The sequence below is a fragment of the Halichoerus grypus genome, chromosome 11, assembly GCF_964656455.1.
Source record: "Halichoerus grypus chromosome 11, mHalGry1.hap1.1, whole genome shotgun sequence".
Lineage (NCBI taxonomy): Eukaryota > Metazoa > Chordata > Mammalia > Carnivora > Phocidae > Halichoerus > Halichoerus grypus.
In genome coordinates, this window is record NC_135722.1 from 44,142,947 (window position 1) to 44,167,532 (window position 24,586).

Consider the following 24,586-nt stretch of genomic DNA (forward strand, 5'->3'; position numbering starts at 1 on the left):
CAGAGAGGGAGCATCGTCCCCACTTCTCAGGCAAGGCTATAGGGTCTACTAATAATTCCTGGGCTGGTGAATTCTCAGGCTCTGACCAGTCGGAAGACCTGCTTCTCCAGTAGAGAGTAGCTGGTAAGCGGAGGAAGAGTCGGTGCCGTCACGGGGAAGGGGCAGAGCATTCCTCCCTGATGCTTTTTTGCCCTCCTAGCTTCGCCACTATGATTGCTGCATTCTTTTCTAAATGGTCACACATGCTTTCACACACTCTTGACTTTGTCATGTATCCTTGTTTCTAAAAGTCAAGTTTTGAAAACACTGTATCTAACCAAGTGGTCATACAGCACCCTTCTTCCCCACAGGAAGGACACTGAAGGAGTGTCTTCTGGTTTCGTGTACACCTAGTCTCGATTGGCCACAACCTTTATTTGGGCCCTCAACTCCTTTGCAAACCTGATAAAAATATTTTACTAGCCCCCCAGAAAACTATACGTTACACACAGTTTTGCTTTTTTAAAAGACTTGAATTGCCTTATAAGGCTTCTGACTAATAGTGACCAAAATATTGATTTGTTTTTCAAAAATTAAACAATTTAGATGGAATAGTTTTATTTAGCAAATAAAAAACTTGCTACTTCAGATTATCCTCTATTCCATATACTTTAGACTACAATTTGTAAGTCACAAATGCAAGGTTAGGGTCTTGATGCTAAACAACGGGACAAAATTCAGAGGGAGATCTTTTCCAATCGGAAAGCAAATACTAGCGAATGAACCAGAATAAACGATTTTATTGTATTCCATACATTCACAGGTCACTTCCAGATTTAGCAACGACACTGATTAGCAATGCTCTGATTCCATGCACTCATTTAGCTTAGACCACGCTGGAAGTTCTCTCTCTCCCTCTCTCCTGGCCTAGAGCGGACACAACACCCTTCCTAACAATGCAGCCTGGCAACGGTTTTCTAGCTGGGGCATAGGTTCACAGCCTCCCTCCCCCTGCCCTCATCTTCTCTAAGTACTTCCCATCCATTATGAAAGAGACCGTCTAATACTCTAGTGTAGGGCTCCTTCACTATTTTTATCTCATCATGACTATTAGCCCCTACTTACACTTCCTTGGTTTGGCAACTGGACTTCCAGCTAGCAAGCTTCTGTACAGACCAGCTAGACACAGCGTGGTCGTGAAACCACAAGCTTTTCTTTGACCAGAACATACCCCTCGCCTTCAACACCTGACTCAGATATGTAGGTACTTGGTTCTCACCTGGCGTGCCTGGCTGACGCAAACCCATCTTTCCCATGGTAGCAGCTCTTCAAAACCTTGGTGTGACCTGTGAGGAACAGGGTCACAATTTATTGCATGTGGCTCGTGTCACCTGCCCCACACAGTCCGTGCTCTAACTCTCGGCTGATGGGTCCTCACAGGATTCTCTTAACCTGAGGGAGACGGACACACATTCACTTCCCTCACGTAAATTACCACTCCCATCACCACAAATTGAGTTTGAAAAGTTCGCCACCCCTTTGCTGAAATTGTTAAAGTGCAACATTGTGTTCTCACTCTATCAGGCACTGAAAAGCAAGAAGCTTTAAATTTTTTTCTATTATTTTCTTTACTCTTGATATTTGTGGTATGCCTGCAAGCAAACACAAAAACAAAAAGCAGGGCAGAAGGCACAAAATGAGGAGGTGTGAGAATTTTACCATTTACTCTTAAAGGAACACCAAACCAAACCAAACCAAACCAAACCCAAAGCCCATTTTGTTTACAATCAGCCTCTTCTGCTCCAGAGAGTGGGTCCTCAAGAGCAGAAACTCAATTTATTAACCCCTACATTCCAAGTAAGTAGGCCTGTATTAGAACCAAAGAGCTGTCGTGTTACATCAGAAAATCCAAGTGATCCAAAAGACAATGCACCAAAAACGCTTCCAAGTTTTTCCTCTGAGAACGCCAACTCCACTAAATGCAAACTTGGAACATACTTCAGTGAAATTTAGCAGAATGCTACACAGTTTACATGGAATAAAAATTAGCCAGAAAAATACCTTAGAAAATATTTTTCCCCCCCGTGGATTTCAAGAAACTTTAAAGATATTATGGAATTCTCAATTATTATGTTCAAAGTACAGAGCCAACATCTGCTAATACTATTTTCTAATTCTATCTTTCTTAAAAGGAAAGAAGGTAAAAACCTGATTTTGAAATATTGATAGGATCCTCCAAAGTTAAGTATTAACATCTTTTCATCTCTCTTATGAGAACTTTACTGTAAACGTACCTTACAGAAATGAGATAATTATTCAGTACATGTTACAAAATGTTAAAACAAATCTATTCTTAATCCAGATTCTTCATCCACAAAAGTTTAATGACTAAAATAACACAACAGAATGAACAAATGTTTTATTGGCATGTTCATTGTTGTAAACAGCATCTGGCATGAAAAAATTTTACCAAAACCTTTTTATTGACTTTTATAAATTAGATGGCATTTTCAAAATTTATGTAGGATTGTGTTCATTGAAGTCCTATTTAGCAAAGCAAAAACTTGCCAATTCTAATAGACTTTGCAATGAAATCATGTTGACTGCATCAGCCTGTGCAGTGACCTGACTTACTAGCAAGTTTTTTCAACACGATGTTAAGACGCTTCCGCAAAGTTAAACTACATGTAACTACAAATCAACTCCAAAAATTAAAGTGGGACTTACAAGGGTTCTAGAAGATTCAAACTTGAAGTAAACCTTCAAAAATAAATGTACAAAGAAAAAAAAACTGAAGCTGCTGAACAGAAAAACCTCATTAACAAGGGCAAATACAATCGTATGGGACCCAGCACTGAGGAACCTCACTGAGGATTACATTTACATAGACTGCTATACTCCTCAATGTACACAAATGTACATCATGAATGATATGTGAAAAGAATAACGATGGGAAATAGTTGAACTGCAATTATGATAACTCAATAGGATCAATTTTATTTACATGCTGAATGAACGAGTGAAACGTATTCTCTACATCCATAACTTAAGTACAATCAGTTATAATTACAATATTGCAGCAATTTGAGCTGCTACCTGCTGGGAGAGGTCTAAGGGAAATGTTTTGATGTTCCAGAATAATGTTCTTAATACTTTGCAAAAAACGAAACAAAATAAAAACACAACTTCACAATTCTTTACTGGGTTATGGCTGGTTCTAAGAATTTCTTTCTTCAGCTCCTATTTTTGCTGCTTTCCAAAGGTCAACATACGTTGCATTTACTTCCGAATTGTCAATGAGGTAATGTGTGTATCAGTGAAATAAACAGAAAATTCATTCATTCATGGCCTTTGCACAGCTTTTATTATGAAGCTATGAGCATCCTGTCTGAGGCTAGTTTTACTAGCGGCTATGTGCACATTTGTCCGCGATAAAAGAAGTACTCATTCCCCTTCCCCCTTTTCTAGTAGCAGGTTTTGCTTTTTTTTTTGTTTTGTTTTGTTTTTATTTTTTTGCACATCCCTTTTCACTTTACAGTACATTTGACTATAGTGCACAACATGATTCCAAGTCAAAACAGTGGCCCATCGGGCCCTGAGCTTCTGATTGGTGAAGGGCTGTCCAATCAGTGCTGGTGTCACTGGGTTACCCCTAACCATGTCCGGCCATAATGGCACTACACAGTAGCAGTGAACCATCTAATTAAAACCAAAAATCCCCCAGGGAAAATGCTACACTAGCAGAGTCAGTCTTGAGTCAGATCTTTATTTGGTGCTCCATCCAGATATATTTTTAGTGCTTTCTCTTTCCGAGGTGAGTACGTTACACGATGTCCCGTCTTCTGGAGTCGACTGCTTTCTTTTTTCATCAGTTCATTTCTTTGCTCATCTGTTAACTCCATTAATTCTTCTGTCTTATCCCTGTTTAAAATATTAATTACGTATTAGGTCAGTACAGCCATCTGCCTTTATTGACTTATGCTTGAATGTTATAATGCTCCTTGGTGAGAAAATGAAATGTGATTGTCACTGGTGAAGTTAACTAATCTCACACCTTAAGATGTCCTGGATTTCTAATATGTTTATTAACACAGCACTCACTTCTAAAAATGGCATAGAATAACTTCCATGCTATTATTGGTATAATAATAGCTATCACTTATTGAACATTTATATATAACAGGTACTATGCCAGTTTTTTTAAATGCAATAGCTCTAGTTCTCATAAAATCCTGCAAGGTTGACATCATTGTCACCATTTTACAGATGAGGAGCTAGGTAAATAACAAAGCCTAATCTGAACTCATATCTGTCACAGGCTCCAATGACTATTCTTTTCCTCTGTATCTGTGTTGGCTCATACGGTAACCTCCTCCTCCATGTGCCTACCGAACGCTTGAAACCTACTAGAAGTGTAACACACACTATTTCTAGGACTTACTATAAGAAAAAAGATGTAAAACATCTCATGAATGACTTTTTATATTGATTACATGTAATGATAACATTTTGGACATAGTGGGTTAAAATACTTTATTAAAATTAATTTCACCAGTTTCTTTTTAAAAAGCTTTTTAAAGTGTGGCTACAAGAAAAATTCAAAATGTAATGTGTGCCTCTTGTATTAACTACTACTGATTAGGGCCGCTCTATATCATAAACATAGTAAAGGAAAAAAAAAACATAGTAAAGGCATTTACAGAAAACAAGATACTATGCACACAAAAAAAATGTTACATCACTGGGAGTAACAAATACATTGTAAATGTACCTATAAAATATGACTGCACCATCATCACAGATATAAAGAGGCCAGACATTCAGGGTAGAAACTTTAGGATTCCAGTCCAAATCCTGATGAATATCAAGGACAGAAATATCACAGGGAAAAGTTCCTCTACCCTAGGGAAAAAATGAATGAATGAATAAACCATGCTGTTAGCCATGTTTATTGAGCACTAGTATGCAAATGCAAACAATCTCAGGGCTTTACCTTGGCAAATTCAATATCTTCCAAAGGAATTCCACTGATTTCAGAAAGCTGTAAAAGGAAACATTTTATATGAGTTCATTTAAAAAACTAAATTTGTTAAAATAAGTCATCAACCTTTTTTTAAATTTTATTATGTTATGTTAATCACCATACATGACATCATTAGTTTTTGATGTAGTGTTCCGTGATTCATTGTTCGCGTATAATACCCAGTGCTCAACCATCAACCTTTTAACCCACACAGAAATAGCTTGATTTTTTTTCAAAGATGTAATGTTTGCTATAAAATGTTAGGGAAAAAAAAGCAGAAAGATGAATTGTCTCCCTTCTCCCCTGCAAATGCCATGTCCCAGAAATACCAATTTAGTATATTCCTTCCAGACCCTTTCCTATGCATATATAAACTACATCACATATTTCTAAAATACATAAAATTACATTTATGAAACATCTCTATAGAATAATTTTATACAGCCTATTTATAAGAACAGGATACAGAGTAACCTCATTCTCTTCAACAGCTTAATATACTATTTTATTCCCTCCTGATGGACATCAAATCTGTTTTTAATTTTACCCAGTTACAACGCTATACTATATACCTTCATGAATATCCTTGCATATTTCTGCAAGTATTTCTTTTAGGTTGAATTCTTAGATGTGGAACTGCACATCTGAAATGTTGCTAATGCCAAACTGAAGTCTGAAAAAATTGTATCAATTTAACTACTTATCAACGTTGTATGATATTGCCTGTTTTCCCCAAACCTTGATGATTCTAGGTATTTTTGATGTTCTAAATTTTCACCACTTTAAGAGGTAAAGAATGCTATTACTGTTTTAACTTGTATTTCTTCTTTAACAAACTGCCTAATCAAGTTCTTTGCCTATTTTAAAATTAGATTGTTCATCTTTTTTTTATTAATGCGGTAGCTCCTTATAAATACGATCGTGTTTCGTATCTGTTTTAAATATTTTTCCCCTTTCTTGTTTTTTATCTTTGTTTATGGGTTGTTTAAAAAAAAATGGGGAGGAGGCTGTGTGTGAAAGGTTTATGCTTTTATGTGATCTCTTCCTTTTTTAGTTTCTGGTATTATGCTTACAAATATCTTTCCATTTCCAGGATATAAAAATATTTTCAATATTTTCATCCAGTACATTTGTCATTTTATTTTATTTTTATATAAATTTAATATATTTAGAATTTATTTTTGTGTTTGGTGTGAATTATGGAAATAAAATTTTTTTCTCAAGATGCTAATTGTCCTAGTACTGCTTAGGAATAATTCACCCAATCCCCATAGAGCCGAAGAATTCCCACCTTTAAAATGAATAATGCAAAAGAGAACTTCATCTGGATTCTTTATTCAATTCCACATTATTTGGCTTTTAAAAATATATAATACAGCAATTTACTCTAGTAACTTCTAACTAATCCTAATTACTGAGGAAAAACTTGATCCAAGTAACTAAAAGTGAGGGTCCACTTCTGGATGGCCAAAAGCCAGTGTAATTTTTCAAAGCACCAGGAACCTAAAGAAACAAGGAGTGCGTGACAAAGTGTCACAAGGTATGAAAGAGACAAAGAAAGAAAGGTTGCCACATTAGTGTTTGGCACTCATTTCCTAGGCCCTCTCTTAAGTAACACAGAGAAAAACAAATGTTAGTTCAATTTGCTTTAAAATGAACTTACCTTCTCTCGCAGCTCATCAACACTACTGCTTTCCAACACAACCTCCTGGAAGAGATCCAGCTTCATCTCTGAAGGTCTCCACCTTCTTGACAGAACTGCAAGCTGGGACATGGATTTCATCTTCTCCACCCCTATGAAGATACAAGATTACGTCACCTTTCTCTTTTCTCTAGAGGTTCGTACTTTGACTTTTTCTGTATTGCCTGACTACCCAAAAAGATTTACTTCAAGCGTTATGCTGAGATAGTGGACATAAAATAACCCAGTTATCCCAAGAAGTTTTTGAGAATACAATACTTCCTCTCTTCCCTCCAGTCTCTGAGGAGAATTCCTTACTCTTTTGCAAGCTCTCCTTTCACCAGGACTCCGCATTCTCCTTCCCGAGTCCTGCTGGACACTGCTCTACCAACTACTCTCTTCTCCGGATTGCCAATCTTTGCCTCTGTGTTGGCTACTACCCCCACAAATCATCTTCACTTCATCTTCTTTCTTCACTCAGACTATCATTAATCCCTCTTTTCATTTACTCAAAGCTTACTGATTCTTCGAAACCCAGCTCAATTGTCTCCTTTCTCTCTGACGTATACAAGAGCAAACGACTGATTTGGTCCTTAGTACCTAGGATTTGGGAATTACAGGTTTGCAGTTCTGGTTCTCTTGTAGACTATGTATCTATAAGGGCAATCACTGGTTCTTACTCATTTCTGTAGCAACAGAGATTAGCAGTGTCTGACAATTTACAGGTTAATAAATGTTTGAGATGTAATCACGTGATTTATTTCTTACTCAACTATTTTGATGCTAAAATATACACTGAAATGATACTGATGCAGGCACCCACCATCCAGGAACATCTCGCAGCTAATCCATCTCAATCCTTCCTAACGAGGGGACCTTCTATGTTCATCATCTCTTCCTGGCCTACCCAGACAAAGTGATTATTCTCTAAGGCCCGAGACACTCAGAGAAGGAATCACAATCTGGAGCACCTGCCTACACAGCATGGTAGACAGTGTCCTAGTTGTTCCTTGTCTCTCCCGTTTACCTGTCAATTAATCAGAGCTTTAACAACTGAAATTTAAAACTGGACCCAAAATATCCTGAAATAGGTGAGCTGTTAGTATTATTGAACCCTCTGAAAACTATCACAATCTTGTGATATTTTAATTTCTATGGGGGGGAAAAAAAGGAAAATCGAAATCTTTCTAGGCGACAGCACTCACCAAAGAACATAGAACTAGTTGTTTCCTTGATATGATCTCCCCAAAGTCAACTTTTCTCCTATTACCTCCTCCAAAAAACCAGTACTTTAAATGTTCCAATGTTGAACATTAAAACCAGGAGGTGTGACAAACACAAGTCCTCTTCTAGGTTACTGTTACAGGTTGAACCGTGTCTCCTCCAAGAGACATTTAAAGTCCTATACCCTAGTACCTCAGATTATGACCTACTTTGGAAATAAGGTTGTTATAGTGGTAATCAGGTTAAAATGAGGTCATTAGGGTGGGCCCTAATCCAGCATGACCAGAGGGGTCATGGGGAAATATGGGGAAATTTGGAAACAGACACACAAGCCCACAGGGAGGACATCATGTGCAGATGAAAGCAGAGATCAGGAGATGCATTTCCAAACCAACAAACACCAAAGACTGCCAACCAACCACGAGAAGCTAGGAGAGGGACATGGAACAAATTTTCCCTCACAGCTCTCAGAAGAAACCAACCCTGCTGACACCTTGATCTCAGACTTCCAGCCTCCAAAACTGTGAAACAATCAATTTCTGTTGTTTAAACCATCCAGTTTGTGGTACTTTGTTATGGCAGCCTAGGAAACTAATACAGTTATTGTTCTCAAAATCTCTGATCAATTATCAATACTACACCCTCTAACAAAAATAAGCCATAATGAAGAAAGAAACTAAATAACAAACCCAGGTAAGAAAACGTTAGCAGAATTTTCTTTAAAAAGTACTTAAAAATGCAACTTTGAAACTGCAACTTCCCTGTAAGGAGAAATTAATATTTTCAAAATTAGAGAAGAGAAATATTTAAAAGGTAACTGGAACCCAGACTAAAGACAGAAGAAAACTTGCTATGTGATAAAAAAAAAAAAACTATAGGCTTTTATTAGTGCCAGAGCATTTCTAACTGATATTTCCCCACAAAAACATGGATAATACCATCAAGAACTTCAAGGAAAACCTCCCAGTTGCTGGAGATATTAATATCTTCTTCATAAATATGATAATCCAAAAAGACAGTGCCAGGATTCTTCCATGTTTTTTTCCTTAGACGAAATCTACAAATGTGATAAGACATTTTAAATTACTGTATTTTGAGATTCTTAACTTAAAAAAATGATGAATCTGACATCAAGGAAAAATGAACTATGTTTAAATACAAATGTCAAGTGGTTATTAATTAAAATTTTGGAAAAATATAATGAGATGCTCCTCAAACTTCAAATTTAGGGTCCTACAGAGGAAGTTCAAACAAATTCTAATAGTTTTGCTTAGTTCTACTAAAAATTAATCTGTAGTACTAAAATTCTGAACAGGACAGGAATTTTTAATTCTAGTTGAGAAAATTATACCAATCCATATCAACTGACCACACAGTCTTTCTTCCTTCCAATTGCTGATGATACTGTAATTTTACTTTACCTGTCAATACTGAGCTCTAAACCACACTGCTCCCTGAGTTGAGGAATTAATTCCTCTTTTGATTGCCGTACAGTCATTCCTTTAGCAAACACAGCATCTAGCAGAAACTTGCATGGCTAGGAATATAAACATCATCAGAGAATTCAATTACACATTCAAATAGGGATATACGAGACATTTTATTTGCACTTTATAGTGTGACAATTCCAGGCCTGAGTTTAGGAATCTATCTTCCGAGGTTCAAGTCTTGGCTCTACTACTGACAAACTCTGCTATCTTGAGCAAGTTTACTTAACACTTCCGTGCCTTTTTTTCATCTGTAAACTGGGGACAGTGTCTTCCTCACAGAGTCATTGTGGAGATTAAATAACATTTATATTTCTCTTCTTATAACAAAATGATCACAATTTTTAAAGTAAAAAGAATCCCTTTTATGGACTAAGATGAGGGATATGCGTACTAATTCTCCAAATACATTTATTCATTGTCTCAGAAGGGACACTGTCTCTGCAAACCCCAACGCTGGAAGAAACATTCACATACAAGAGATATGACAGATGCTCAATAAAATATCTGTTGAACAAATGAAGGCATTTTAGGAAAAATTTATCCCCTTCCAGTAGTCCCTCTTTACCCATGGCTTCCCTTTCTGCATCTTTAGTTACTTGTAGCCACTTGGGGTCTGGAAGCAAATAATCTCCTTCTGACAACTCGCCAGAAGGCCCGTAATAGCCCAATGGTACACTGTAATAATCAGTGCCTACGCCATGTACCTTCACTGCGCCTCATCACACAAGCATTTCATCATTTCATCACAAGAAGGTGACAGGAAATATAGCAAAATAAGATATTATGAGAGACCACATTCACATACCTTTTATTATAGTATACTGTTAAAACTGTATTATTTAATTGGTAATTGTTAATCTCTTACTCTGCCTAATTTGGTAAATTAAACTTTATCAAGGTATGCAAGGTGAAAGCATAGTTTATGTAGGTGTGGTACTATCCGCGGTTTCAGGCATCCATGGGGGGGGCGGGATCTGGGAACATATCCCCTGTGGATAAGGGGGGAGCACTATTACATTTGCTGTTTGGTTTTCACATTTGTCTAGGTCTTCAATAAGATGTTATAAACACCCTGAAAACAGGGACTTTGCCTTTTTCTTCTGGCTTTTTTCCATTGCTTGGCATCTGTTGTATGACCTTGGGCAAATTGTATAATTTCTTTTTGCCTCAGTTTCTTTATCTATAAAATGGGAATAATAAATAGTACTCATATCATAGCTAATTGATGAGGATTACAGGTGTTAATATCTGCGAGCATATGGTAAATGCTACTAGGTCAATGCTTGCTAAAAACTAAAATGACTCTCTGAACACAAAAAGTCCGATATAAGGACTCTACAGATCAACTGCTGTCCTGTACTTCATGATCCTGCACTACACGATCATTTCTAGAAAACAAGCACAAACAATGCCCCTTTTAAAAGCAGGAAATTTCTGCCTCACTCCAGCATTGGTATCAACACTTTAAAGCAGAGGGATGGCAAAAAAAAAAAAAAAAAAGGCCTGAGAGCCACTTCATCTGCTGTCTGTTTTTGTAAATAAAATTTTACTGGGACATAGCTAATCCCACTGGTTTGTGTATCATCTACGTCTGCTTTTGTCTACAGTGGCAAAAATGAGCAGCTGCAACAGAGGCAGTATGGTCTACACAACTAAAATATTTTCTGGAAATAGTGTGCTGGCCTCTGCTTTAAAGAGATAAAAAGAAATGACTAGTCATAAAATCTCTGCACTCTATGTTTTCATTAACTGCCAAAAGTGACCTTACATTGCTCTGAAGGGTATTACTTACCTCTTGTTCATTGACCAGAAGCTGGTACACTTTAACTCTGTATTCTCCTTTTTTAAGTGCTCTCCCCAGTCTAATTGTAATCTATAAATTAAAACATTTTTTTTTAGATGTATTATCTCAGCAGAATAAACAACCCATTCTCCCCACATTGTTTAGTTTGGTCTTCAAAAATTCTCTAGATTATGGACTCTTTGAGAACAGGTATATCTTTTACCTCTGATTCCCAGCACCTAGAATAGTAACTGACACAGAGTGAACATTTAACAAAGCTTTGTTAGATGAACGAAGAAAAACAACAACAACAACAACAAAAACAACCACTAAACATAAAAATAAAATTACCCTTTTAGGGTTATCTATTTCACCTTACTTGGAAACAGGGCAAGATGTTCTCAAATCTATCATTTAAAACAGACTCTAATTATTCAAAATTATTTTAATCAACCTTATTGTCATCTGAAAATGATGAAAGTGTCTCATTCAGTCGGACGCTCTCAAACTCTTGATTGCTGGCATACACTCGAAAGACCTTGAAGTGAGAGGACAAAACTCCAACAAAGGGCTCTAAATGTTGTTTGAAAGCGGCCAGAGTAATTCTTTTATCAACATGCACCATCAACCCTAAGTACAAAAAAACCAAAACAAAACAGAAACAAAAATGTAAAAGGAACCTCTTAGAATATAAATAAAACAGATCATATGCTTTTTATTATACTGTAAGCAGGAAAAAAGTACCCCCTTTCGGTTATTTGACTTTTAGCTCATACACAACATTGAATGGACAAAAAACATGGACACTGAGCATATGATAGACTCCAACAGCTTCAAATGTTCAGAGATATTTAAGTGCTTATTTATTTATTTAGGCTGCTGAATTCCAAACCAAGCTTCCAGGAATTCTTTTCCATTACATACATTTCTAGTTCTACACAGTAATAATGTGGCTCTGGCCGGGCTCCACCCCTATCTCTTCTGCTTCCCGACTAGCCATGTGACATGGAGCAAGCCCCCAGCCTCTCTATAGCCACTTCTTCATTTAAACAATGGAGAGAATAGCACCTACCTCATGGGATTGCAGTGGGAATTCAATGGGGCAATAGGTTTATCATGCTCTTAGCACAGTGCCAAATATCTAGTAATTACTTCAGAAAGTGTTAGTAAATCTAGTTCTGGGATTTCTACTAGAATAAAAATGTCAAGACTAGCATATGAAGATGTCTGTTTATCATGTGGTTGGACTGGAATAGGAAGAGTATCTAAATGGATCAGAAACTCCCACCATCCTCCAAACTTCTATAAAAGCTCTCTTGGCATTGTAATAGGATTATTTTTGGTGAGCTTTATTTTTTTTTAATACTTATTACTCTTTTGTCCTTTATAAGCCACTCATGAGCATACTTCTGGAATATTTCTATTTACTCTAGTCTTCATATTAAAAGAGCAACAACTTCACTCATTTTTCTCTTTCTCTTACAATAGGCAGTACAGAATACATGAGCTGCATGCTGTCGTAGGCCCATGAGGCCTCTGGAGCCATAGCCATAAGCCTCTCTCTAGGGTAGGCTTTGGTTTTCTGTGAAATTTACATCACTAGTCAAGGATGAGACCCTAAAACACGCCTGGTTTATGTTCTCAGGTCATCCCAACTTTTGGGTTGATGAATTTTTGAGTGGATTTCTTCAAATAAATTAATGTTCATTTACTGTTTTCCTGGTTATAAGATTCAGATAGACTACAGAAAAGGTGACAAGTATGAATTAGAATAGAAACATGGTGATGAACTTTTTTGTTACATATACCTTTTCAAGCGGCATTTAATTTCTTTAAAATGTCCATTTCTAAACTTTAAGGAGTGTCCCTAAATGTTAATAATCCAGCTTTTGGCAAATAAGCCTCTATTTATACTACCCAGGAGGTACATTTCTTGAGAAGGATATAATGAAAAAATTACTTGATTAGAAATCAGACGTCAATGACTAGATTTCAGCTTTGCTGCTGTTGCCTAATAAATGACTATCAGTAAGTCACCCAATGTCTCTGAGCCTCAGTTTTCTCATGGGATCATTACACCAGTCTCGTTGATTGCTGTTATGACAAATGTAGCAAATTCTAAATCATTACTCAAATAATAAGCTATTACTGCCATTTTGGTTTCTGTGATAACCTGTAGTAATGTATCACAGGAAGACACAAGTGTTCGTTGTTGCAGTGAAACAGCCTGGCCTGAATGAATTCCTGCCCCCTCCTTATACATTAGATTTGTGACTCTGACTTAACTTCTCTGTACTTCAATTACCTCTATTATAAAATGGAGACAAGAGTATTTACAACCTCATGTGTTTTGGGGTCAGTATATGTAAAATGCTTAATATAGCCCAGGCCAAAATTGATGGCTTGACTGGCTATAATTATAATTTAGAGATTACCATCATACCATTTTTCCTATTTACCTCTTCAAACAGAAGAGTTCAGTCTCTTCAGTGCAACCTCAAAATATCTTTAAGGTTTTTCTTTTTCTTTCCTTTATGTATTTCTTGAATGAGGTGGTAACCAAAATTGTACAAAGAAATTTTCAGTGCAAACACACTGCCATTTTTATTACCTTGACCTCGCTGTCTATACCTGAATGCCTGCAGAGGGCAACTAGGTCACAGTGGAACAGTATTTTCAGAGAAAGGTCTATAATTACTCCCTGAAACAATTCCTGGATTTTAACAAATAGCTTAGAGACCATCTCTTTAAGTGTATTTCAGTTATTACCTAAGTTAATTCCTATACTGTACATAGAATGTCATTCTTCAGGTATCAAGTTCTTTGTCTATTATACCTTGCCATTTCATCCCTCTGCAGAATCTATATTATATTATCTACGTTACCCAGGCACCTATGTTCAGATCACTGAGGAACTGTGATGAACCAGCCTTACTTAGTACAGACTCCTGAAACACCTGGCTGCTGGCTATCATCCCCACTCCTCTCCCTCTAAGCCAGTTTCCATGGTTTTCACTTTTTCTTTTCAAACACAAATAAGCTTTCTGTGTGGCTTCTGAAAGCTGAAATAAACTGTAGTATTTAAATGGGTCCTCTTGATCATGTTTACTATTTCAATAAATGCTAGTAAATTAGTCCACTATGAATTTCCAAAAAGGTGGAATGAGACTCTGCAGACTATAATTCTAAGTATTCCCATTAAATTCTTAAGGTTGAGACTCTCATGCAGTCAAATATCCAGCACATCATTACAAAACAAACCACTTAAAAGAAATTTCTAACCTCTTCCTAAGAGGAGCTTTTAATTTTTCCAATGCCCTAGAAGGGTTGAGGATGGTAAGAAAGCAAGTAACCATAGCTACTAGCTATTTTTCCTTTACTATGATGTGAGGAAAGTAAGGGACAGTGATAGCAGTTAAGAAATAGAGAAATACATACAAGGCTTACAATCAGAATATATGAGTTTGATCCCAGCAATGTGACCCACTAGCTGTGTGACCTCTGGCAAATTATTTTAGCCAGTTTGAACCAGTTTCTTCATCAGTGAAAAGTGTCTAACAACATCAATTTCACACAGTTGTTGAGAACTAAATGAAATAAAGTAAGTTACTGAGCCTTATGAAGTAAAAACTCCATAGGAAGTTAAAGCATTAGTATAGAGTTTCTGTCTCCACTGTGGCTCACCAATCCGTATTTTCCCACTTGAGGTTTCTGCAAGATATGTATATGGATGTCACATGGTTTCAGTGTTATTTGGAACTAGTTAAAAACACAAATTTATGTATTTTTACAACTGATTCCATAATTTCTACCACTTTTAAAAGACTAAATTTGAGACTATAAGCATCATAGCACTTAACTTTTATACTGGTTGTTTGTGTCTTCTCCCACCAGATGAAACATAAGGCCGCATCTTTGTCATCTCTACTTCTAAAATCTACGTAGGGCCTGGCATCTTGAATGGATCCAGGAATATTAATTGGGTGGGTGGATCAACGGATGGATAAAGAGTGGGACTCCCTCCCCACTATTACAAAGGTAACGGAGCAAAGGCATTCAATTCAGACTTAAATTCTAGTAATGGTTCCGCTACTTACTAGCTATACATGTACTTTTGGGCAAGTCATTCATCCTCTATGAGCTTCAGTTTTCTTATCAGTCAAATGAGAATATCAATATTTGCTTTATTAATCTCAGACAAGCTTCAAGTGAGAACAAACAAGTGTTTTGAAAACTAAAATATAAAAATATAAGGGGTAGTATTAATATTTGCATTGTTAAAGACTAATGCAAAGTATTTAGGTTTTTGAGCTATCCCTTATAAACCTGAAGAAAATTTTGTATATTGAACCTGGTTGTCCTGCTAATTCTCTGGCTGTTTTTAGTCTGATGTTTTATAAAAAGTTGTTTTATTTTAATATTGGTGTGTTTTTGCTGTTGTTGCTTATCCCAAAGGCCCGAACTGACAGATCTCTTCAATCTTTTTGTGATTATGCAATTGGGAATTTCTAGTTTATACTTTGCCTGGAGCTTACTTCATAGTATCAATTTTTTTTTCATAATATCAACTAAAAAAAAAAGCCCGTTTCCCTTTTTTGACTTTCCCAGTTAATTATGGACTATTTAAGGGGTGTGGGGAGGGAGTTATCTGCATTGTGGGATAAAGAAAAGAGAGGGGATGCACAAATAAACAATTGTCCTGGGCAGTGAATATCAAATTTTCTTGTCTAGCCCTTTCTTTTTGGTGTATTATTTACTTTTTAAGCTATTCCTTAATTTTTTTACTTAGTACTTTTATCATAATTCTTTCCTTTACAAAATTCTTAATTCTTTTCTCTTTTTCACTTATCTTCCCCAAAGCTGTGATGTCACTGCTGTCACAGGTCTGATGTGTTGCAGACGTCCAAGAACACTTGCTACTACAACTGCACCGAAAATGAAAGCAAACGCAACAGAAGACATTCTTACAATCCAGGAAGTTACGGGTGGTCTTAGAACAAAGTACCTAACTCTTAGCTGATTCTTTTCTTAACTAAAAATTTAAATAAACTGAGAAAACAAATGGTGCTGTTTCAAGGAGCCTTTTTCTTTCTAAGTACATACATTTATGTCCTTCCCCAGAACCTTCATCTGCAGCATAGGGTTCTGCTTTGAAATACATGTACTGTATTTCTCCCCTGCTCTTGCCACTCTCATCGTATTCACTATCAGTTCCAGAATCTTCTTCTGCTGTATCCCATGTCTCTTTTTTCCCTTCATTTGCTTTAGTTCTTCTACTACTCGTGATGCTATGAGAGTCAAGTCCATTAGCCAAAGGAATCTGAGCATTATCTGCATTGCACAAAGTGTCACTGCTATGACTGGAGCTAAGAATGTCACTGTCCACTGAACTTGTACTCCTGTCATTATTCACATCTGAGTCTGACCGTTCTTCAGACTGAAAATTTTCAGGATCAGAAGTCTGAATGTGCTGTTCAAGTTCTCTATTGTCCACTGATGCTGAAGAGTCCCTCTCATTGAGAGGCGATTCTATGTTTTCAAAGTCACTTGTCTCAGTACTTTTGCTGCTGTCCCCATTATCACCATCTTGCTGCTGCTGTAGTGACAAGCTTTTGAGTTTTTCAGTGCTCTCTTCTAGAATAGCTTCCACAGACTTCAGGCTCCCCACAGGTCCTTTAACTCTTTCACAGTCATCATCCACATTACCAGAATCGCCCCCAGCTTTCTGGCCTGCTGTCCTTTTGGAATAAGATCCTGGGGACTGTTCAGGTAACAAAACAAATAATCTGATCGTATTTGCATGACGATCCAGGAGTTTCCACAAATGAGAGTCTGTAAAGGCCATCTGGTAATCCAAAGTCTCAGAACTTTCAACAAACACCTACATAGTAAGCCAAAGAGTTACATTACATCATTAATTTTAGTGACATTCATTCTCGTTCATCATATCACCTCAATACAAAAAAGTGCATAATAAGTTGTAAAATTTGGGATAATAACATTTCTAAAGGGAACGTGTACTGTTTTTGGAGACTAAATAAAATTAATATTATGTTCTTATGTCTTTGTAATTAGCCATAAAACTGCTAAGCCAGAAGGGACACACAGATGCACACACGCATGCACAGATATCTCGTTTATTGGGTTGCCCATTTTCAGAATGTTTTTGTACTCCATTATCTTGCCCATTAGGAAAACGAGTTTAGCATGAATACAGATAGAGGAACATGTATAAAGACATGTTGGGAATGCAATACCAAAATCCAGATTATAGAAAAAAAAATCCAATGGACAAATGACTTGATTCTAGAGCAAATAAATGGCAAAGAAATAAACACACATGGGGGAGGTTTAGATTAAAATAAACTTGAGAGGTATATCATGGACTTTATTTGGATCCTATTTGAACAAACAAATCTTATCAGAAAAAAATTTTACAAGATAATCAGGGAAATCTGAATACTGACTAGATATCAGTTGATATTAAAGCATCTCTGTTAATTTTCTAGATGTAATAATATAATTATAGTTATTTTTTTTAAAAAGTTCTCACCTTTTAGAGATATATATTCAGATTATTTATAGATGAAATAATATTTCATCTGGGGATGTTTTTCAAATAATCTGAGGGAAGTAGGTGGTTAAATATAAATCAAACGAGAGTTGATAACTTTCAATAAATGTTACAATCAGGACTACTAGCTGACCATTTAAAGAAAAAAATAAAGTGTGATCCCTCCCACTTTTCACCCTACAACGGCATTAGGATGCATTAGAGATTTTAATGACACACACACAAGCACCGTGCAAAAGTATCCAAAGAAAACAGAGGTGAATAAAAATTACACATTGGGATTAATACGACAACACCAAAAAAGGTTAAATGAGATAAAAGACTTGAGACTGCATTAAGATGAATGAGATTGGAAAAGGCAATAAATAAAACATGACAAACAAGGAAAATTTTGGATACAATGTATCTAGAGTAAACTGATGGCATTAGGAATAAACACACAGGAAAAATGATAAACGAATGATAGAACACATAATGGTATCAAGAGGTGAAACAAACAGATCAATGTGAGCTTTCTCTTTTCTATCAGAGATAACTAAGTAGAGAAAGGAAATAATGTTGGGTGAACCCAAAATGACAACCTTCTCTAGAGTAGGCATGTCTTTGACTTTCACCATGAAGTACTGCTTTATGGGAGAAGCTCAATAATGAACATAACATAATTCACAGAATCATAATTCAAGAATTCAGGGGACATGACTATTGTGGATAGAAACAGTCATAAGGCTTCACCAGAGGCAGGACTAATCTGGGGCTTGAAAAATAAATGTAGGGAGAGGGGGAAGAACACTGCAGGTGAACAAGACATAAAGGAGAACCAGCAGGACTGACTGAGAAGGACGGAAAGAAGCCTGATCCGACCGATTACAAAGGAAGATAATTATTGAGAGAATGGGAGAATTCACAAGGTAAATTAAAGACAAATGGTAGAGAGCTCTAGAGGCCAGCCTTAAAATATAAAACTTAATTTACTATAACCAGCATAGAAAATAGTAATGAACAATTAAAAGACGTACCTTGTTACTTCTAAAAAACCCTTCAGCTTTCAGGGTCTTACTGGGCACAGTGAGAAGGCGGAGGTCATTGTAGCAGCGTTCCAGCACTATCCGCATTGTTTCAGCAGGTAAGTGGATGGCCTGTAACGGAAATGATTTGATAAAAAAAGGACTCGCAAGGATAATTCTTCTTGACTTGGAAATGTGGACAATGAGACACTGCTGAGTTCTTCTTAAAAACAGCAGAAAGAAAACTCAGAGAAAATAATTTTTGTAGAGGTTTACAAAATTTTTAGGGATCTGTGGAAAAATTTTAGTCTTATCCATTAATTATGTTCTAAATTAGGTGAACAAAGTATCACTTAACAAATGTATGCTCTGAAACTATTTTTAAGGTAACGATTTTTTACTAAAACTTCTATTCCTCTCATACTTGTAAAGTAAATGAGGTGATCTGGTTCCAACGAAACAGAATAACTGACTCTTTGAGAGTGGATGTCAAACCAATACCTGTTTAACTTCTGAACTTTTGATGGGTTATTTTGTATCCTGTGAATAGTTGTTAATACTTTTCTAAATCATTCTTCTTCTGTGTAAAATGATATTAATTAATAAGTAAAATTTAAAGTTATTCTAAAATTACACATCCTTAATTTGAGGTGTCATTATAGGAATTTCACAAGAAATGAACAAAAAAATTTGCGTTTTAAAAAACATGATTTGTTTCAATACAACTAATGATAACTAATTCTTAGGCAGTCTAGTTATACTTTAACCACTGCATTTCTTGGCAAAATATTTTGTAACTGCCTTTATTCTCTACAGACATATTTTTCCCCAACAAAATTACTAGCTTTTTCAGGGAAAGGAACATCACGTGTTTCTTTTGTATTCTACCTCAGTGTTCATACTCTAGATTAAACTGTAATACAGAGCAAGTACACTAATGCAGTCCTTTTATGAGCAATTTAATTGTAAAATATAACTCCAAAACGTGATTTGTCTCCTCCAGTTATTACTCAGGCAGAAGTGTTAGAAGTTGTTGCTTTGTTAATGTAGTAAGAAAACCCAACTTTTATGTAATACTTAACAATTTTTTTTTCCCCACAAAGCATTTATTTATTCCATTAACATTCACAACAACCCTGTTAAAGTAGGCATTAAAAGACCCCAGATGAGATAAAAGCCAATACTGCCTTAAGATGAATGACTGGAAAGTAGATCAACTTCTTGCTTTGCTATTACTGAACAATTTCCACTACACCAAGGCATCTGAACCTAGGGCTTAAGAACCCTGAACAATTTTACCTATGTTTGTGTGCTCAATGTTCTACAGAGTACAGTATAACAGTTTTATTTGGAGTGGACTAGCTTTTTGTCCAAGGAAATTTGAATGTTTTCATCATACTTTTCCAGCTCAAAAATTCTGAATGAGTTTGTTCTTTATCACTAACTCACCGAATGTGGTCAACATTTAATTCATCACGTTCCCTGTCAAATCTGCTCCCCCACCCTACTCTTCTATTTCTATCACTAGATCACTACACCTTTGTGGTTACCCAAGTTTGCAACTCCTCAGGTCACCTGTGCTCCTTCCTCCCTTACTCCAACCAATCACAAGTCTGGCAGATTCTATTTATAGAATCATTCTAACAATCTACACCTCTCATTTCTGGTCCTATGCCTTCACCTGCGTTATTTCAACAGCCTCCCCATCTACATTCCTGTCTCCCCCTCCATCCATGTGGAACACTAGTCTAGTGTTACCAGACTTAACCATTCTGCAGCACAGCTCTCAACATACCACTGCTGTTCTTAGGAAAACAAACAAATATCCTACTTCCTATTGCCTACATCAAGTAGAGCCCATCCTTTTGTGTTTACTACTTAAAGACCCTCCATGAAATAAACTACTTTCTATTTCTAGGCAGGTACTTGACAGAGATCCAGCCAAACACATGTGCCGTTGCTGTGTGCACTCGCCTCACCCTTCCTGACCTCCATACTTTGGTCAATTGGTGTCTTCCACTCAAAGTGTCCTTCTCTTCTAAATATACTTACCTCCTGCCAGGAAGTATTAGTTTCTATACCTTACTCGTAACTATCACATAATGCTTTATACGGAGCAGGCACTCAAAAATACTCACTGACCAATTTTAAAACTTACCTTTGAAATAAGTTGTTTGAACTCTGTGACTGTTTGATTTAAGTAAGCACGGACTGTGACAGGAGCAGCTACAGATTCTGCCTTAAGATCAACAACGTGAACTTTCACCATCACTTCTGTCCCATTTGAAAAACATAAAAACATAACTGGAGGTTATTTTTAAGAATATATTTCACATGAGCACTGCATTTTTCATGTGTTTCCAATAGATGGCAAAGATAACATTTTTCTAATTATTAAGATGGTAAACATACAATGTTATACATTGTATATAATACAAGTCATAACTTCTCTTTCACAATTTATCACATTACAAACATCTACAAAGAAATGGAAATGAAGCTAATGAAAAAGTTCTTGTACATCTCTTTAAAACAATGACAATAGTCAAAATATGATTTTTTAAAAATACATGCTTTGTTTCCTTATAAAACACAACACACTGTCAAATTTATCAAGCATGTTAAAAATATCCAAAGTTCCAAAATACAGACCCAAACCACAACACTAAGTAAATATAAATAACTAGAGAATGCAAAGCAAATTCTAAAGGGGACACAGCAGCCCTACTTCATTTTATCACTCAAGACCTTGTTCATAACCAAACACTTCCTCTCTTCAAAATATTCTCTACATCCTACAGAAAATTCTACTGCTTTGGTTTACAAGGTTTGTTTTTTCTTCACTTAAATTCTTCATATTACAATTTAACCCTACGTCCTCCTCTTCTGTTTTCAGATTATATATAACTAAACTTTTAGTCACTAGAAAAGCAAATGATCTTCGAACACTACGATTAGTTATTCTCTGCCCTGTTTTAATTTCTTTTATGAAGTACACATAAATCCTCAGTTTTTGCCCTAAGTTGCTAATCTAAATCTGACAAAATATTCTGCTAAAATTATTAATGAACAAAGAGTACTTTATCTGTTAAGTTTTACAATCCACACTCACATTTAGAGTTCTCTTGTTAAAAAGTGGTTTTATTCTTGACTCATGTTACACTTTAATCATAATTTTTGCTATCTAGCCCAAAAATAATCTGCAAGGAAATACTCCAAAGGAACTCTTTACAAATAGGGCAGAGTCTGACTGATGGAGCCCTTTAAAGAATGCCATACTTAATCTACTTTGAAAAGAGGAGCCTTGATTAAAAATAAATAAATAAATAAAAAGAGAGGTATATAGGATCCACAGAGGAAAAGAATTTGGAAGAGTAGAAGAAGGTTTTGTAAGTTAAATTTTTAGGAATAAAAGTAGAAAACATAAGTCTGAATTCTGATTAACAACCGATGCAAGGGATTTAGGGTCACAACAACAGTAAGAATTCTCCAAGATTATTTAAACATTTTGACTGTCCCCTATTTGTTACAGTTTACATATAGTGATTACTAGAAGACTTTGGACATTAACTGTCTTTAGGGACCACCCTGGGTACAGGTGGGGCATGGTATTTTGCTTTCCAGATCAGTCTCAAACAAAGAAAGAAACTCCCAAGATATTGAGGAATGTGATGGATTTAATGAAAACATAAAAGGCTAAAGTCCCTGGGATCTGTAGAAATGGAGAGGATGAAGAAAAAGTGTTGGCAGTGACGGCTTATGAAACCACCTCTTCAAGGAGACTCTGAAAAATACACTCTACTTCTGAGACTTTATGGGAATGTATTTTTTTTGGACCAGGGTCTGCTCTCTAAGTAGAGGGAGCAGGGAACAGGAGGAGAGAAAGGAGGATGATTCAGTGCTTAAAGAAAAATCCCACTGAAAACTACAAGCTAAAAAAAACAATTTTTTAAAAATTTTGTGTATAGCTCTTTGAAAATAATCTAGAATTTAATCACAAGCTTGTTGCTGACTACTTCTTAACCTATCAAAACTATGCTGCATCTTGAGAATATATAAAAATTTAAAATTAAATTCATTTCTATTAACAAAAAACCTTCTCATGAAAATTTTAAGTTCAGTACAACTCAAAATACCATAAAATTCTTTACCTCCAGGTTTATAAGACTGGAAAACTTGATCAGGCTTTCTCGTCTCCAACAGCAGATCAAACATATATGTTGACTTGACTCCTCCTAGTAGAAGTCCCATTGGTGTATCTTCTTCTCCTTCATACGATCGTTCAAGATAATCATGAAACTCGTCGTATTTAACAAGGCGACAGCAATCCATGGGTATGACCTCTTCTAAATCCATCATCTAAACGAAAATGACGCCCAAGAAAAAAGAAAAAAATATATGTGGTATTTTAGTCTGATGTGTAATTGCACTACCAATATGTCCTAACAAACAATAAAATCCATATATTTATGATTTGCATCAGAGCTCAAAGACATCAAAGTTAAAGGCACAACTTCAATGCTACTTTTAAATAACCATTATTTCATTATCCCCAAATCATACAATTTATGCACCAACAAATTTTAAAGACAATTCTGCTTTTAAAGAAAGTTAACACTCTAAACTTTAGATGGACTCAAAATCAATGTATTATAAGCTGTGCTCTATAATCACTAAGTTGGAACACCAGGGAGAATGACCAATGAGAAGATGTGCCTTCTGTTTATGAATTCAGTCAGAAGAAGAACTGGTGACTCACAAGCACAGGGGACAGCATGCCTCGCAGAGTCACCACAGAGACGACAGCTTCTGTGTCTCCCATGCGCCACCCTGCAGCTAGCTCCCTTCCCAGATGAGCCTCCAGAGTACCTACAGCTCAGGGCACAGGAATTTCTGTCATAAATTTCCCTCTAGCTCATGTCACTGGTAGATGGCATACTCTGGATGCAACATCTCTTAAGTGAAAAATGAACTGCCTGGAGACACACAGATTACTTCAAAGTATTTAATACTTATTTAAAGTTTGTGATTATGATTTTCAAGAAAAACAGTAAACCTGACCTCTACTTACCCCCCAGCTCTCCCCAAAGACAGAGCTCTCTTTCTGGTATATAAGACTGATTTATTTCTCTCTTCTCCTTGTCTGATTCTTTATATTTATGAACTTTTACTTTCTGTTTTTAAGACATTTTTTTTTTTCCTTCCTGCATTAAAAACTGATGGAATATAAACTACCATTACTGCTATCACTAACTGTAAAACTATTTAGGTAAGATGTTTTCTCCATTTTAGTCTCATTTGGTTTCACTATTGTTTGCAAAGATGATGCTTGGAGTCCACCACTGTGTTTAAAGGATTTTTACTTTTAGTGAGGTAAATCCAGAACCATCCATCCATTTTACTGTTTGGTCATTCATTTATTCATCCACATACCCATCCAAATTTGATTCTCCTGCATACCAGGTAAAAGTACAGGAAATGCGATTATGAGCCACACCAGAACACTCTTTGCCTTTTTAAGTACTTACGGTTTAGTGAGGACCAGTGGCATTAATCAGAATAGTCACACAATCAAATATAGATCACACTTTGAGAAACAACGTCAGCCATTTTTAGTTCTCTCATTGGTTCTATATAAAAATTATAAATGAAATGACGCAGTATGCAATTTTTTCTCTAATGACTTTAAGTTCAGTTCAATGATATTAATATTTACATGGAAAGGGCAAAAAATATTTTGTCAAGTGTTACACATGACATTTAGAACAATCTGATTAAAGAATGCTTCCCTTTTCAATTTGCCTTTCAAAACCCACTAATAACTTTCC

The 24,586-nt window shown here is 36.0% G+C and overlaps 1 protein-coding gene across 5 annotated transcripts in view; it reads right to left on the reverse strand.

The window, feature by feature from the left end:
• Positions 1-2,950: 2,950 nt before the first annotated feature.
• The window catches only part of USP47 (ubiquitin specific peptidase 47), a 107,359-nt gene continuing 85,723 nt past the window's right edge, over positions 2,951-24,586 (reverse strand). For 3 of the 5 annotated variants that reach the window (XM_036087886.2, XM_036087885.2, XM_036087883.2), the window contains 12 exons: positions 22,910-23,117; positions 20,917-21,032; positions 18,771-18,890; positions 16,284-17,061; positions 11,635-11,810; positions 11,190-11,270; positions 9,329-9,444; positions 8,846-8,964; positions 6,666-6,796; positions 4,973-5,020; positions 4,751-4,881; positions 2,951-3,900 (listed from right to left, as the gene is read on the reverse strand). In XM_036087886.2, the coding sequence (XP_035943779.1) occupies positions 3,726-3,900; positions 4,751-4,881; positions 4,973-5,020; positions 6,666-6,796; positions 8,846-8,964; positions 9,329-9,444; positions 11,190-11,270; positions 11,635-11,810; positions 16,284-17,061; positions 18,771-18,890; positions 20,917-21,032; positions 22,910-23,117 (2,199 nt within the window). In that variant the 3' untranslated portion in view covers positions 2,951-3,725. Of the gene's footprint in view, positions 3,901-4,750; positions 4,882-4,972; positions 5,021-6,665; positions 6,797-8,845; positions 8,965-9,328; positions 9,445-10,189; positions 10,578-11,189; positions 11,271-11,634; positions 11,811-16,283; positions 17,062-18,770; positions 18,891-20,916; positions 21,033-22,909; positions 23,118-24,586 lie in introns of those variants that run through there. The other 2 variants (XM_036087884.2, XM_036087887.2) reach the window with 2 other exon arrangements.